The 18,065-nt window shown below is 36.9% G+C and overlaps 1 protein-coding gene across 1 annotated transcript in view; it reads left to right on the plus strand.

The window, feature by feature from the left end:
• The first annotated feature begins 6,968 nt into the window (after nucleotides 1–6,968).
• The window catches only part of LOC124645864 (nephrin), a 207,641-nt gene continuing 196,544 nt past the window's right edge, over nucleotides 6,969–18,065 (plus strand). Inside the window, exon 1 of the mRNA XM_047185809.1 lies at nucleotides 6,969–7,047. Coding sequence (XP_047041765.1) covers nucleotides 6,969–7,047 — 79 coding nt within the window. The remainder of the gene's footprint in view (nucleotides 7,048–18,065) is intronic.

The raw sequence follows: 18,065 nt of genomic DNA on the forward strand, positions 1-18,065 counted from the left end.
ATTTCAATCAGCTTTTCATAATTATAGACGTATTGAAGTTTGCAAATAAAACATGAAGTTACTACTTATTTAATATTACTCTAGAAGATGAGTAGGAGACGTCCGGGTCGGTAGATTAATATTGATGAAGCAAGTTACTGGCCACAAGTACTGAGTGGGGCTTCAAACATGGTCCATTATCGAATTTTAACGACCTCTTAGCTATGATTAAAGATGAGCGTAAGTACTTACTACATAATAGTTTAATACTTGAATTCCTCTTCCTTTAAATCTTAACTGCATGGTTCTGTACATAACAGTATTTATGTTTCCAAACACGACAGGTTATCTGAGTCTAACATTTCGACTTGTTCATTATTGTTCTTTGCAATAAAGAAATATCTGAATCTTTATAGGGGTTTCGGATCCACTAATCTAAGATATAAAACAATTTTGTTTGATGTGACGTCATTGACCGAAATTAATTACCTGCTCCCAGAGACTAATTCTCCACCTGTAGTGGTCAATTTGTTCTGAACCTACACTCATATTGCATTAAAACAAATTACAGGTCTCGTGTTCCACACCAATCAATCACTTCAGGCTTCAGTACACTATCGGCCCCATTACGTATACACCTCATAAGCAACGCAATTTCTTTTAATTGCCATCGCTTAAATACGGAACCGCTGTTATATAGTGTCAATTACATGTCACCATGTGACACTTCCGCGGTACTATATAACGCTCATAGCTCGATAATTGCTTAAATAATTATAGTTATTTATTTTCCGGCAATATTAAACTTGAAGTTGTTGTAAATGTTTTGGCTTTAATAATTCCTTATCAGGAGTTTTGTTCGAGTCATTTAGTGAATTCGTATTGAAATATTAAATGAATAATTGACCTAACTTATAAGTGCTGAAAACAGTTTTTGTCGACATATTTATACCGGGCCGGACATTTTCAGAAGCAAAATGAATAAGAACGATGTAAAAGAACAAGTTCTCAGGATTTCATATGAGTGAGAATTTTTTATTACTCGTAGACAGATATCAATAGACATTACTAAGATTGTTTTAACACGTAACCAGTGCCTGTTATGTTAGTAGATGTGTATTGTTTGTCGAGTCAAAGGTCTCGCAGGAACGAAGCCCGACTTCAGATATATCCCGTCTCTTCGTGGTCAGCGGTTCACGACGTTTATGAAACAATACATACCACAGATATTGGAATAACGAACCCAAGGAAGATATTCTATATGTTTAGATGGAACCGTAGTCGAATGTGATTCTTCTAAGAAATCAGTGACATTTAATTGTTATAGTCAAGGTTGATGTAAACCAAATTATTACCGCAGTACACGTAAGCCATGAAGTTCATAATTCGACACTTCGTCAGGAATATCTATTTTTTTTGAAATGGTAAATAACGCGACAATTTAAATTAATATTTTTCCAAGCTTGTCTTCAATTTTACTATAAAACAACTTTAAAATCTAGAATTCCTTCTCTAAATCATCATTGTCACTCTAATAGTATACTCTAGCATGTCTATATGTCTACCCTTACATTATAGGTACGTTAACCATTTGATTTTATTACAAACACCTATTACTGAGCTCCATCACACAAGCGGGCCCCATCAATCCACAAGCCCTCTGATTACTTACCTGTCCACACATCCCCCCACCTCGCCCCACCTCACCCCACCTTGCCCCACCCTCCGAACAACAGCTAATAATCGAGTCCGCGAGCCACTGTATCAATCCGATTTATTTCGCTATTAGTTCGCCCTCCGTGATAAGAATTACTTGCTATAATAATGTTATAGCAATCTATACTGCCTATGAGCCGTTTTCACGCCGTATAAAATTCTATAAAAGGTTTTACGGAAAGTTTTAGTATAAAACGTTTTTTTAACAGTTTGTTAATGAATCTGATCGACGGAAACTTTTAGGCGTCTAATCGTTTCCAGTTTCTGAACTTGGATCCGGGTGAAAGAAAATCTTCGAGAAAATGTCGAAAATTGATTTTGGCCGGATCAATAAATGCCTGAAAATTGTTAGATACTATTCATTGATTCTAGAATCCTATTCCGAACGAGAAAAGCCGTTTAACAAAGTAAAAAAACATAGCAATTTGCAACTATGTGACTCAATTCACATATTTTGTAAGAAAACAAAGAAGTTCGAAATTCAAACAAAAACATGCATTGTTCTGCGCATACTTCAATTTGCCGCGCTCACCGCTAGAGGGCACTACAAACGATTGTTCCGATTATTTCTAGAACAATTTCATTGGCTCTCGATCTGCCAGCGCCGATGTTACAACCGGCTTAATGGGAAATAGTTTAAGTGTACGTTGCTCAACACAGCTATTGTACTCTCAACTGTGTTTTCAGAAATTCCCGATTTTATTCTGCACGCGTTGTGCAAACAAAAACACGAGTTTGTTTGTTAATCTTTAGTTGTTATGTGTTGTAGTCTTGCTAATATTCAGTCCGATAGTGATAGCTGATATAATCTATTAATCACAATCAATCCGATTCCACTCAGGCTTCGCAAATGGATTATTTCAGGCGTCACTTTATAATGATGAAGCTCATGTCACGCGATCCTCACAAAACACATCTATCAAACTAGGAGCACAATAAACACAAACATCTGGCTTCGGTTTAATCAAAATTTCAATCGCATTTGCATTGAGACCAACAACAGACGAGTTTATTAGAGTTTCAGTCGGTGATTTATAATGATTGGCCGCTGTCGAAGCAAATATCGGGAGCGTCTCGCCCATAAATGTCACAATCCATTACGCCGGCCGAATGTACTCATGTGGACATTCGGCCGGAGAGTCGACATGCTTGCTTTATGGACGAAAAAACGCTGACGAAACCGTTTGTTGCCGCTGATGAGATATCGGCGGAGGCGGCGCTTTTGTACAACTATTTGTTGCGTTCCTACACACTGATGAATATTTTCAGTTTTGAATTTTTTGCGAGTGCGTACCTTTGAAGTGGGACTTTATGTCGGATTAAAAGGTAACAGATATATCTAGGAAGTTCAGTTTTTCTATTTAAACCAAAAATTCTGCTGTGATATTTCAACGAAAATATTCGCCTATCCGAACTAATTATCTAGGACAATATATGACCCGAACAAACAAGCTTAGCCAAACAGAGTAATCTAAAATCGCAGAATTTAGCTGAAACAAATGACCTCATGCATACAGAGCAGGAGGCACTTCCTAAACGTATTGGCTTTCAATTATAAATCAGCTTTGTTACCGAAATGGTCTGTGGTGTCCAGCCGCGGCCTCGGTTTAATTAAACCGTGTGACGCAGCACGAGCGCGACACATTACACACACTATCTCAGCCAGCAAATGACGCGAGCGACCTCTTGCTCAGCCCTGATAGCCTGGTAGCGCAGGCCTTTGTGGATGCTATGGATAATGTGGGATTGGGAGACTATTTTGGGAACTTAAATAGTTCCTTAGCTTAAGCTGTCCTTATTTTTCTTATTAATCTTTAGTATTCAACTAGTTGGTTACTCGTTTTCTATTTAAACGAGCTTAAAAGTAAAAAAAAATGTTAAAATAAACCGTACTATCGGCGGAACATCGATGTGTATCCGCCCGCAGCACTGGAAAGCGCATCGCCATCAGTCAGGCGGCCGCACAAAATGCGCTCGCCTCCAAACATAAACTGAATGTTAGTGTTCCAATGTTCACATTTGTTTCACTTCTAGTTATTTTATTGCTGTGGTCAGATTTCTTTTTCGTTGTCTATACCAGATTCTGTTGGTTTGTGGCGCTTGCTATATCGATGCGGTTTAAAAGTATTTTGTTCATGTTATAGTATTTAAGTAAAATATTTGTTATGAATTGGATTGATAGTTAAAGTACCTATTCAGATTTATGGCAAGAGATAAACTAATATTGAAAATAAAGCATTATTGTGGTTAGACGTTGTAGTATGAAAAACATCTCTCGATGTAGACAGTCAGACGTAGTTGACATGAATATCAATAAACTGTTTATGTTTGTTTGTGCCATTAGGAAAAACAATAACAATTTTGTTATGAAAATTCTGAGAATATTCATTTAAGTTCAAAAGTCTTTAGAATTTAATGTTTCTCTAAGTGTTGTGTCAAATTCAGATTAGAAAAACAAACAATGAAAATAAGGAATACCTGAGTTGTTTATTATATTTTTTGAAGTTTTTAATTATAAAATGTAGTATCCAAATGTTAAATGATTAATAAAGTTTTTCTTCGCGCAATGATGACAGACGTTAGTGCTTAATTTCGTTTGAAAGTGTCTTAAACAATAGCCGATGAAATAATAATCTTGCAAAGGTACTGAACCTTATTTTACAAAAGGAATTATAAAATAATATTTAGATTTTTAACAAGTTTCACTTCAGTTATTTTCTATGATCATTATCTAAAAACATGTCGGAGCACTTTATGAAAAATAATTTATTTATGATCTTACTTTACTAGTAGATACTTAATTTCAAGTGGGGCTATCAAAATAATATTTGTTATCATCTAAGTAACTCTCTACGAAAATAAAACGTACATTTTAAATATTATTATTTTTGCAACGAATTTAAAATAAGATCATAGTAGTTTAATTTTTATAAAAATTAAAATACGCTATCAACATTAATAAACAAGAAAAGTGGCAAACAAAATTAAATTTTCTTTAAAAAATAACTGTTAATAGAATGAAGCAATTACTTATACGGCTCAATTTTAGTCATTTCTTCCAACTGTGGCAGTGACCCATCCAGTAACTGGACCGCAGGCTGCGCTTCACACAATAAAACCCTTTTTTAATGACGCAAGATAAGGCCAGTCACAAAATTTTTAATAACCATAAAATTTGGTCCTTCGCACCAAGGTTCCGTATAAGGACCAAGAAATGTAAGATGACGTCATAAAATGCGTAACTCGAGGAAGGTGTTATGCTAAGTTGTAAATACACTGTTATGTCATCCTATCCGTGGAGTAGGTCGAAAGGTTATTTAAGAGGTATTTTCAGCGAAAAATGTATCGAAAAAAATCAGTAAATTTAGTCACTGCATTAGAGGCAATGAAATAATATTAAGGCAATGTTATATTGCATTTAGATTTGAAATTAATTTATTTTGGCACTGAAAAGAGATCCTCCCTATGATAGTTTAATGTTGAGAGTGATTTAATTTAAGAGACAATAAAACAAAGAGTTTAGATCATATCGTTGAGTGTTTCTGCAGCACACTTAGGTATATTCTGCATGTAGAAACATTAATAATGCACTATCATTATTTTATAAGCTAAAGCTAAGTTGCTTGGAAAATCGACACACACCGATTCTAGTCATTGAACTTATGAATAGTAATGTGGAAAGCTGCTGAAACCAATTCCACGTATTTGTTGTGTATCAAGGTGGAACCCTCATTCAATAAAAAGCGGGTCAATGCCACGGAAGTGATTGATAGCGTGTCGGACTATTAGTAGCACAAACCACAGTCCGCGTGCCCCTCGATGTGCTAACGCCCTTAAAATCAGCCCTAAACGGCCGAAATAATCGGCTACCACAAGCCCAATCAGCCGTCGACGATATAATTTAACACAACATCCATCGCTGCGTGAGTACGCCACATGTTTATACCATCGCGCAGTAAAGCGGCGCAGTAAATCGGTCCGAGGGTTTAAAGTGTCGTTATAATTTACGAGGTGCGACGCGGTGCTCCCAACGGTGGAATTTATTCATGGCGGTAATAAAATCTGTCGTTGTGTCCAGGGAGAGAGTCCAGGTTAATTCCTTTTTGAAATTCTGCTGCGGAACTGAGAAGTTTTATCTGGCCTTGGAGCCGACTATGTTACTGGAGCTCATTTCAAATTTACACGCTTTATGTTACTCCGCGGCGGTTTGTATTGCAACTTTACTGGTTGCATTCGCTTTTTTCACTTAATGCAGTGTGCATATGTGCAGTGAGTAACGTTTATGTAGTGCCAACATAATGGAGGCAAATGTATATTTGGTACCATTTTGTGCACGCGAGCAATATATTATAATACTGAACGTATGAAAATGTCACGGACTAAAATGTGGAAAGAAAATTAAAACATCGGCGTACTATGTTTTTCTTTCAAGTTGCGACGGTAACTTAATCACAGCTTATAAATTGTGCAGAATTTAAACAGGATACTGTCGTCAGTTACCGAAACTTAGCATCGCCCCCCAAAGGTCAGGTCGCAATAAACTCGCCATCAAACTTAATTCCACTTTTAAGTTACTCACTTAAAACTTCAAGTTAAGCTTAAATTAATAAAAGCTAGTATCATCCGAAGCTTGCCAACTCTCCAAGTCTATTTTCTGTTCCAATTAATTAAAATGTCAATTTTTTATGAGTATCAAAATTTTGGATTGAGAATAAATGTTGATTTTGTGTAACACTTTTTAATTTTTAAATTATGTTTTGAATTACACATTTTGTAGAGGGGTACAATCATGGCCAAAATTTAATTTAATTCTGAGCTGTCAATCAGACGTCTAGTATAATTTAAAGTGAAATTGAATCTAGCCACAAATGGATTTCTGACTCGGCTATGATAAATAAACTTGATTGGTTTTGTGGTATCAATATTTTTTACGTAAATCGCTTCGATAAATCTCCATTACTTATCGTATTAAAATTAATAACTTTGCTATTAATTTTTGTAAAATATGAATTGGAAAAGTATTGATCTAACTTTGTATGACTTTAAGTTGTTTTCATCATGATGTGGGTATCTTTGCAACTGTATAATTTATACTTTACACTTTTACGAATTCTCTCAACTATTATTATGTAAAAAATATGGATTAATTCAAAAGTAACATGAAATATAACAGTGGTTCTCTATTTCAGCATCATCAAGGCATGTACCGTCGCGCACGCAGCGCCGCGGCTCGGCCCCGCCCCCCGCGCACGTGACCGCCCCCCGCCGCCGCCATGGCGCCGCACGTGGCACTCTTCCTCATCCTGTGCCTCGTGCACGGAGACACCAAGACCGTGCTGCAGGATAAACTAGGTAAGTAGTACATTAGATAGTAATAAACATGCGGATGACACACATTTTGAATGTTAGAAATTCTAGCTCTGTAACTAGCCCAGGCATAAAAGTTTTTTCTAAACTGGCAGACCACTTTCTTGCCCGATTGTACTCCCAAAAATAACCAAACTTATAAAACCTGAATGGTGAGGTCATATTAACAGTGGTCGTTTTTTATCATACACATAATAATTCCTAAAAGCAATGTTTAGTAAAAGTACTACATAGAAAAGACGACAATTTCTAATGTCAAGAAACTGGCACATAACTAACAGCGAATAAAACGCAGTCCATAAATCATTTGTAGAACTACAAGTACATGTAACATTCATAAGCATTCCGGCTGAAACTTGTTTGTTATTTCATGAATAAAATGCCAGGAAGAGTAATCTTTCCCGTCCACATAAAACTTGGCTAAACATTCATACGGTCGGGCACAGTCGGCTGCAGAATGCGCAAATCCTGACTTGATAGTTGCACATTAAGTTCGCGTAATGCACGCGGAGTTACGGAACTGAATGGACCCAGTCTCGGATCTCATTAGGACAAACTAATTTATACCAGCTGTAATGGAGATGTTTTGTGCCCATGAGGGATCAGAATGACTCATGTTAATTTAACACCTCTTAAGGCAGTTACCAGTTTTATTCAAACACACTTATGTGGCTTAAAATAAAGTTAATTCAATTACGAGACGTTCACTTCAAATAATGATTTTCTAAAAACGTTCCCTCGAATATAAGAAAATTACAAGCAGGTAATGTACTCTCTAATTTAACCCCTTAAAATATTAAATAAACTACAGCAAAACGCGCTGTAATATCGCCGATAAAAGAATATTGTTATTTCATTTGATAAAATTTAGCAACGTCGACGATCTAAAATTCAAATCAAATTAGAAACTTTTCCATCTAAACTTCCACTTAGGGAGTACCTTAGTCATTTTTGTAAGTACTCTAACCGAAATTTTCGTACATTAAATGATTACCACAAAAAACTTGTGCTCAACATTCAAAACAAAACTTACAGCTATTTGTCGGGAAACGACTTTTTAACAAGTTGCCAACATTATACAAACAAGAGTAGAATTTGATCATTTGACTGTCGCTCCTAATAATAAAAACTTGGTTGATTCTGACTAAAAGCGTTTAAAAGCCATAAAAAGGCTGGTCGTCGCCAGACGTTCCGTGCGAGCGATCAAAGAGCCGTCGGTACAAGTGCGGCTGTACGTGCGCCCTATAGCGAGCATGTTCTACTCACACCAATGGAAAACCTACCAACGTATTTACAACCATTTCTATGTCGCATTCTTCGCTTTATAAGTACGGAAAACCGTTCTGTATCGGTATACCAGACTTTGTCAATACCCAAAAAAATCGTGTCGTTGTCAGCCCAAAATGTTTTGAAATCGGGGACCCCCATCCAAACAATGTTTATTTGATCAGGAATGTTGACCTGATTTAACAAATGACAAAAAAATTGTCGCGGCAAATAGTCCACCCTATCGTGAATATCTGCGACTATAGCAAACACCAAAAAAGTCCGTCCGAATATATTTGTGAATGCGTACCGTTTGACGTTCCCGGCACGTTCCTCTACTCTTAGGGGATAACGCGTGATCATGGCGAATATCATGCGAGGATGCAATTTGCTTCGTTTTTTGCCCTTTCTGATATTTGAGCTAGGCGCTGACTTTGCGATTCCCCCGCGACGTAACGAGTGTTTGTTTAGATGCGGGACACGAGGCGGTCGCAGCAGCTGCCTCCTGCCTCGCTGCTGTGATAGATGACTCGCGGCCATTAACATGTTACGCACATAATGCCTACAGTCACATTCTCCTTCGCCATAACGTTTTTGCGAATACAATTGTCTGGAATCACATTAAGCTTTATGGGATTACAAAAGAGACTCGTATTAAACTCGGCTTGATGTATTAACATTGATTTTTCGACTTCGGTGGGCGTAAGTTATTTGCAACCCTCGAAGGGCGAAAAAGGTTTATCTTTGCGTTTGTTTAATAGGCTCTGCCGAGTCACAAAAAACGAGCTTTTTTATCTGAACAAACTAAAAATATACTCAGTCCTTTCCATATTCTCCATTGATCAGAATATTATGTTTAACTTTAACAAAGAAATTATAAGTTTTATTTATATTCTGCTCAGAATTTGAACCCATTTCATTGAACGTAGACGGGGCGGGCGGCGTCTAATTGTTCGAAGTATAAATTTTGTATAAATACAAAGTCAAAGTCAAAGTCAAAATCGTTTATTGAAAATAGGCTAGATTCTAGCACTTTTTCACGTCAAAAAATACAAAATTACAGCACCCCCAAAACGCCCCCCTTTCACCACTTCCTAGTGTTATGGCTGGGAAGAAGAAGTGGTGAAGAACAAACTTCCCAGCAACACAGCTGTCTATTACAATTTAATTATAATTAAATTACAATTATACAATTCAATATTAGTCGCAAAATATATATATATAAAAAAAAAACACTTGTTGTCCACTTCAGAGCTGCCATCTGCGTGTATCTGTGAAATAATCATTAATGTTATAATAAGCCTTTTTAATCAGTATATCCTTAATTTTGATTTTAAAAGAACTGTCCGTTAGTTCTAACAAATGAACTGGGATTCTATTATAAATGCGTATACAAAGGCCCACAAACGAACCGTGCACTTTATGCAATCGATAGTTGGATGCGGTTAATTTATGTTTATTTCTAGTGTTGAAATTGTGCACGTCACTCTTTTTACTAAATAACTCTATGTTTTGCCTTACATATATTATATTGGCATAAATATATTGAGACGCCACAGTCAGAACACCAATATCCTTAAACCTTTCCCTTAGGGAGACTCTAGTACCTAGTCGGTATATAGCACGGATAGCACGCTTCTGTAACACGAAGACATTTTCTATGTCGGCAGCATTGCCCCACATAAGAATTCCGTAAGACATAACACTGTGGAAATAACTGAAGTACACTAAACGCGCCGTGGCTACATCGGTGAGAGCTCTTACCTATCAGCCCTACAGCATTAATAAATATCTCAGCGCTGTCCCAATTTCTGTTCGGGTAATAGCTCCGTCATTTTTCTCAAGCGAACACGCCAACAAATCTAGGCTGATAAATTAATTGTTGAAAGAACACCGAGAGGGCAATTCTGAGAGGGTATTACGGCTCCTGGCGGGCCTCTAAACCGGGAACATGGCAGATGGCGACTTTGTGCCATAAAAACACACAGCGGGGAGAAAAAATTTGAAAACTTGAAATACGATTTCCGAATGTTCCGTTTTATTGCATTGAAATGCGTTTGCGGCTATAATCTGATCGCTTTACGAGCACGGCTATGTTCTAACATTTGCAATTGTATTCTGTACCGCCGCTCATTTTGCTATAAAAACTGAATTTATTACTTTACAAGCGTCGAGGCATTAACGTCTGATATTATTACGGCTCTAGGTTATTTCCCGTTGAATAAATCAACGAATTTTTAACTCGGCCCTCGTGAAAAATTGATGAAGTTTGTTTTTTCATTACATTGCGTATTCTTCCCTTTGGGATGAGTAGAACTGTAAAAGGCGATGGGCCGGCAACCCTTTGATAATTAATTATGTACGGGTGCAATCTTTCAAGCCAATGGCCGTAGCGGAGTACACGCATCCCTACAATTATTGCTCCCGCACGTGTTACCCTGAATCATTCAGAACCTTCCTGCTTTGATTTGCTTTTGATCTGCAGATTCCATTGTTACAGTCATTACGTTCAGCATTGTATTATCATCTTTTAAGACAGTCAATGTATCAGTATTGTATTGAAGAGTTACAGAGCTATTTATATGTGCTAAAAATAGAGCGACTAATTAAGCGGTTCCTCTTAGTATTGTTTAATAGCCAGCTTATATTTATAGTAATGTATTAAGTACTTAACTGTGTTTTATTTGCTTCCTCCTCACATTGATTTTGAGTTTATAAATAGGTGCTATCTCTAGTTATAAATAGAAGACATTTTTAGAAATAACAGAAAAAGATGGCATGCCGAAATAAGACCCATTAGATAAGTCGTCAAATATAATTTTATTGTTACTACAACCGAGAAATGAAGGTTCTAAATCAAAGCTACCTTTTTCAATAAACATAAAATAAAAAATAAACTATTCTTATTTCATATCCAATAGCTTTAAATATCGTATTTATAGCTTTAGGTTTACTTACAGACTGCTGCGAAGGAACGCTAACGGTTGAGTCGCGTGACGAGAAATCATTACAATTTTAATTGTTTCACTTTGTCTGTCCGTGTGTTCAGCTCGTATCTAGCGAACGGCATTAGCTCGATAGCCATCGCTTAATTGATCCTCTATCGATATAGCAAAAAAAAACTCGAACTGATCTCCACCGGTTCAAACCAGATTAACCCTATGAATACTGATGTTCAGAATTTTTTGCACATTTTTTTTTTATTTATTTATTGAAAACATGGGTTTTGTATTAAATTGATTTAAATTGATTACGTGCAAATGTATGATCTTTTTATGTTTGTTTATTTGGCGAATGAACATGGTGTAAATTAATATTAATTTGTTTTCGATAGATATGTATTTGTTGCATACTTTTTTATTTGTTTTATTTACAGTTTTAATAAAAGCTTTAGTGTTAAAATTGAAATTAGTCTTTGCTACACGAGTTCAAGTTTCAATATTGCTTTTTAACAAATCGTGACTTACTTTTCACTAAGTTTTGCACTTGCAGAGATAATTATTTTAAGGAAGGTATTTTGCATAAGTAAACCTATTATGCACCAGAACGTTTGTACATATTTTGGTATGGTAGTTATTCGAGATACATTTATAATTTATACACAACTAAATATTCACCAACAATTGCAATTGTTAGCACTACTTATAGGAACTTGCCTAACAGATAAAAGTGCAAGAATATTACAAGAAACAATGCAACAAACATACCACAAGACTGCAAAAATGTAGGAAATAAAGTAAAAAATTATAAGCGATAATGAATATTTATAAGTCGGTAATGTTTCCGCCTGATTGTAGGCAGTCACGCGCGCGACCCGCGAATGATTGCCAAACTTACGTGTGCCGAGTGTGTCGCTACACACGCTAGCCCAGTGTTTATTCTTATGTAGATATTCTAGATTCTTGTAAGAACATTCTACAATTACAATATAATTGTTCAGTACAAAATTAATGATGTTAGAATAAAGCAATAGCAGCAGGTTGGATTCTAATGGCAACTATTTAGCAGGAGCGAAATACATTCGTTGAGACAAAACACATTCTCACACGGTGGCGTGCCAAACTTGGTAATGTACAAACTAGCGCCAATACTGCTGTAGCTTGTGAACAAATAAGCTGCAACAACAAACCGATAGAAAGAAACTGCACAGAACACGAACAAACAGAACAAGAACAGATTACATTTGTCGATTTAAAAGTAAAATTGTGCATATTTCACGAACTTCCCCCACTAGGTGTGATAGCGGAGCCCAATTCTTTTTTTATGAAAGAATAGATGGTGTGCAAGTTTCCCGACTGATAAAAACTGCATGCAATGCCAAGTTTTTACTTTTCCTGCTGGAAACTGTATTGCGTTTTGTATTCGTGGCGTACTTTGAAAAGTGTGTAGGAGCGGCACTCCTATTAAAACTGTGATAAATGTAGGGATTGTGTAGTTATTTGCCGCGGAAAATATGGGAACGTTTATGCCTTCCGCTTCCAAACAGTTTTATGTTTTAAACGAAATGTTTTATACAATTTGTACCAGTAAAACAATACATAATTATAAGTTATTAAACGAAAGTTATTAAACCAGAGGGTATTATCCGAAATTCTCCAAAAACACAGAAGAACAACGAACCAAACTGGCATTCTTCAAGCAAACTCGTAACAAGCAGTAATAACAATAGCGTGTAGCCGACCCTCGAGCGCCGCGGGCTAGCCGAGTCTTAACAAAACCGCTGACATAATTGGAGTCAGAAAATTTGTCGCCACGAGCGTCTATGTAGCTAGCGGGCCGAATGACCCGCCGGCGATGATCGCTCCCCGCTCCCGATATTCTGCTTAGTCCGCGGGACCACTCGATATGCAGTAAAATTGAATTGATAGTCGTCTACAAGGCGCGCAGTTTAGGGTTCGCGGCAATAGAACTGCCACATTTGCTTTATGTCGACTTGCGACTTTGTTGCCACACAGCGATTTAAAGTCGCATTCTTGCCGATAGAACTTCATAACTCAACCATACCGCTTTATTTTTGAATGTAGGTATACACATTACAGCTTAAGTTTTTACAGAAAAACTTTTCTAATTTATGTTTGAACAAAATTTTTTATATTCGCAATGAAGACTTAATTACTTCATAAATTATACACAAAAAGAATTTATAGTTTTACGTACAAAATTCTTAAGACATAGCTTGAAGTTTGTCGGGGTCATTAGCATCATGTGCTCCGAGGCCCATTAGTTGGCATTGTGCATTAACTGCGCTTTATTTAAATAAATATGCCGTTAAAGCAATTAAATTAAATCACGCGAACGACCAGCTTACATTAGATGCTCGTTTATAGAAAAAAATGATTTTATTGGCCATTTTTTAATGTCAAAGCTGTGAGAATTCAGGCAGACGACCTCGATGGCGCAATGGTCACCATGCCGGACTGCCGGACCTGAGGTCCCGGGTTCGATTCCCGGTTCGGTCGACATTTGTGTGATGAGCATGCTTGTTGGCCGTGGTCTGGGTGTTACAATATGTATTTATAAATATGTAAATGTGTAGCTATATGTAGTTTATCAGTTGTGTTAGCACCCATAACACAAGTTAATTAATAACTTACCATGGGGCTAACCGACCGTGTGTGAAAGGTGTCCCGACATTATTATATTATTATTATTAAAATCTTAAAATTGGAATGCCTCTAGCAGACAGAATTAACTACTGAACTATATTTAAATTTATTAAATTGAGCTCACGATCACCCTAATTATAACATACGAGTTTTAAGACCTTTCAAGAAAATTAAACATTTCTTATTCGAAATCGATAATGTGTACTCATTTATAAGTGGCACGTGTGTACGTGGGTATCATGAGAGGTCACGACTCGCACTTGTACAGGAGCACCGTAGATACAGCACTAAAGGACCAAGTTCCCCGATGTTTTCCTCCTCCGATTAAACGTGTGAAGCAATTTATCAAAATAAATTGCTCACACGATGGAGAAATGTGTTAATGTATGAAGTAAATGTTGTGTTACATTTATATGAGGTATTACTACGTAATTATGTAATGTGTTCGGCTGATAGGCTCGGATATCGATTTGAACTAACTTGAAGGTAAATTACGTACGTGTGTAGCTACTATTTTTACATGTGTTCCGAGAAAAACTTCGGGAAAGTTCTCCGTAGAGTATTCTTAGGGTTAAATGTAACTTTCCACGATTATTCTAAGCCTAAATAAATATAGAGCTGTACTGTAATTCTTGTTGGTTAACTTGTAATAATAGTTACTACGATACTACGAATTTATTCAAAACTACATATAAACGTGCTTTTAAATGAGATAAAGCTTTTACATAAATTGTTACCAATTTACTACTAAAAGTTGGTAACACATAATTATTCAATAAATTAAGTTGTGAATCTGTGACACATTCATAGAACACCTAATAACTAGCCGGAGCGTCTGCGCCAATAGCTTCGCTTCGATCTAAACTTATCATATAAATAACGTAATTAGCCACACACGAACTCGCTTAACATCGGTAATCTCACTTTAAATAAGCACAAACACTGTAATATTAATTACTCAACTGAAATTACACTTGCTAAAGTGGTTTTGTTAAAGTTTGCAATTGTTGATTACGAGCGAGGAGTCGATTACAGCCTGTAATTACAGCGAGTGCCAACTTGTTCTGATTGTAATCCTCGCAATCTGTTCGCGATTTTCGTGTTACGTCAACTTTATTGCAACTGGCTGTAGTTTTGTACTACGTGGTTTGTTGAAGACATAAATGAAATCTTTTACTTCCTTATGCTTTTGGAATATATGTGGTTATTTTAAACAGTAACCTCGCCCATAAAACGCTCGTGTCCGAAACGAAACGTAACTTCCTTCAAAGGGGCGTTGTTTTGCAAATCATCCGGCTTGCCTGCCAGTATCAATCTTAATTACGAGAGCCGTTTTCTTTTATGGCAACAACGCGATATCTGTCAATCTGTTGATGGAATCGTGATACGAAACAACCGAGCGAGAAATGAAAGAATTAGAAGAAAACAAAAATGTTTGCGTTACTAAAAGAGTTGTACATTTGTCTGTTGTCTGACATTTAGCCAAATATTACTGTCGTAAATTGGAATGGTCAGTCACGGTTAGTCAACCTGCGGCTATGAGTGCTAAAATGCTTGAAACGTCAGCCATTGTTAAAAGTTATGTCGACCTCGATTCAGGCCGCAAAAAGTAATTCCATTCTATTTGCTCGTGTTATTTCCACCCGTTTCAATAACGGAAAATATCAACGGTTACAACACAACTTGAAAAAATGCAACTGCAATTACCATAATAATGGGATGTTTTCGTGATCTGATGTATTTTCAATAGCAAGTAGCGACATTAATAAATTGAAAACAAAAACCACCCTAGAACGTTTCCACACAGATTACAATCACTGAAAAAGGCAACAAAAGGGGCAAGAGTACGAAATTGTCCCGGACAATGCATATTGCGGCCCGGGGGACAGGGCTACCGGCCTTAAGTAATGGATTGCACTTTTTGGAACAATTTATTTGAAAAGTTCCCATTTTTTTATTATGAAAACCCGAGATATTCTCCTTGCCGAGAGTTCCTTTTCACGCAATCATCTCATGCAAGCAGGACCGGGCTGTAGGGGCTGCATCCCACCGTCTGGCACATTTTTTGAACAAGATTGCCTATTACGATTTCCTCTGGCAAATTGGGCAGCCCTGGAGGATGCCGGGGCGCAGTGTCGGCCGCTAGGAATCCCGACCTCGGCTGCCTAACGAAATTGCATTTTGATTGTGTTCAACCGCCTTACACGTGGTTGGGCGCAATTATTTGACATTATTACTTTTCATTACTGCTGAAACGTCATTTCGTTCGGATTCATGCTCCGCTTGTAATTTGAATTTCGTCTCGGTCTGCTCTCGTTTTCAAAAGTGGAATTCAGACTGAGATATTCCTGCATTGCGGAGATGTTTGCTTTCGAGATATGTTATGTTTTATTGTCAGGAACATACTTCATGTTCCCGCATTTTATACGTCGAGATTCCCAGTTATACGAGATCGCTCCTCAGATTCGGTCTCCTATTTATTAGAATATTTAGGAAATGCAGTTCGACATCACTACCAAAAACTTCTCTTATATTAAAATTTCATACTTTTACACTGCAAAATTTCAATTTGTATTCGATGAACAATGCAAAATCTACTTTATGAAAAATACTTGCCTTGCTTGAACTTGTCCACTTTCCAAAGATTGCCTTTACAATTTTACATTTTAATATCGTAAACGTGGCTAGAATTTTATTGCATTTTATATTCATAAGCAGTTAACTTGTCCAGACTTTGACTATTTAATCGAAATTGTTAAACAGTTTTATAACGAAACAATAATTGCAGAAATTGTGTCGCAAGCAATTACCTCGGCGAAGGAATAAGGAGGTGCGAGCGTACAAAGACTCTTATTAAATATTAAACTGAACTGAATAATAACACGTGTACCAGGGAACGAAGCCTTTGCATTTTAATAAGGATTAAAAAGACCATTTTCTATAAAGCCAATTAGAGTCAAAGGGCGCGTTAGGGGGCGAATGATAATGACTACCTATGTATATAAGGTACAGCTAGCTGCTTGCCAGGCCCAAACACTAACTCCATTACAATTTGAGAATGTACTTGGCGTCGACTGCCGAAAGTATCTAAGTTTGAAACGGACTGGCGCTAATTTTAAGTTTTAAGTTCATTAATAGGTACTTACTCGGATGTTAATGTCGTCGTATACTGCGAAGTGACGTTTAAGGTATAGAAAGTGCTTAAATTATTATTTGCATGATTTGAGAGTTTAGAAAATGTGAAATGAAAATGTTTTCAAAATGATCATAAGATAAACAATACACAAAATGCAATATCCAAAGTATACACAATTTGAAACCTATAACCAAATCGTTCGTACAAATGGGACCAAAAAATGATTCCCTAAAGCAGCCCTGAGGAGGCTCGGACATCTCTTCAGAATATCTCACAATTTGCGATCGCTGAGATGAGACATTGATTTTCAATCCCCAAGTTTTTCACTCCACTTACTTAAGTAGTCGTGAAGATAAAGCGGATGAGACGGAAACGGTCGGCCGGTCCCCTTTTCAAGCTATTTGGGCTATTTACCGCTCCAGGCTGTATGCGCTATATTTGTGTTGCCTCCATTCTTTGGTAATCTGCTGATGGAGATCAATGGCTAAGGAATGTGCCTGATTGAAATACTTTCATTTTTACACTGGTCTTGATGGTATTTTAGGTAACATGATTATCTTGGTCGCTTAAAATATGTACCTAAAAAAAGATGCTGTAAATAAATGCTCCGGACTATTTTAGTAAGGGTAAATGATCTAGCCATTTATGTTGTGGTTAGTTACGGTCGCGAGTGGTCTGCAATATTGATTCCGCTAGTTACCTACTTCAGTAAGCACTTCGTTTAAGAGGTTTTACCCTCGCGTTGACGCATCGTGGTTTATTCAGCCTACTTTACTTTCAGTGGCCACACATTTCTATTATTGGGGCCCCAATTTCTTAGCAACACTACATACCTAACAAAATGAGGTGATCTTTTTCAGTATGTACCGAACTAACTTGATAAGGGGACCGCTCGTTTATTTTTAGCGAAGTGAAACATAAATTATGTACGTTACAATTTGGACACCAACTCCTTTGTTAGGCTATAGACAAAACGTGGCGCAAAAGGACGCGAC

This window comes from Helicoverpa zea, chromosome 3 (genome assembly GCF_022581195.2).
Source record: "Helicoverpa zea isolate HzStark_Cry1AcR chromosome 3, ilHelZeax1.1, whole genome shotgun sequence".
NCBI classification, from domain to species: domain Eukaryota; kingdom Metazoa; phylum Arthropoda; class Insecta; order Lepidoptera; family Noctuidae; genus Helicoverpa; species Helicoverpa zea.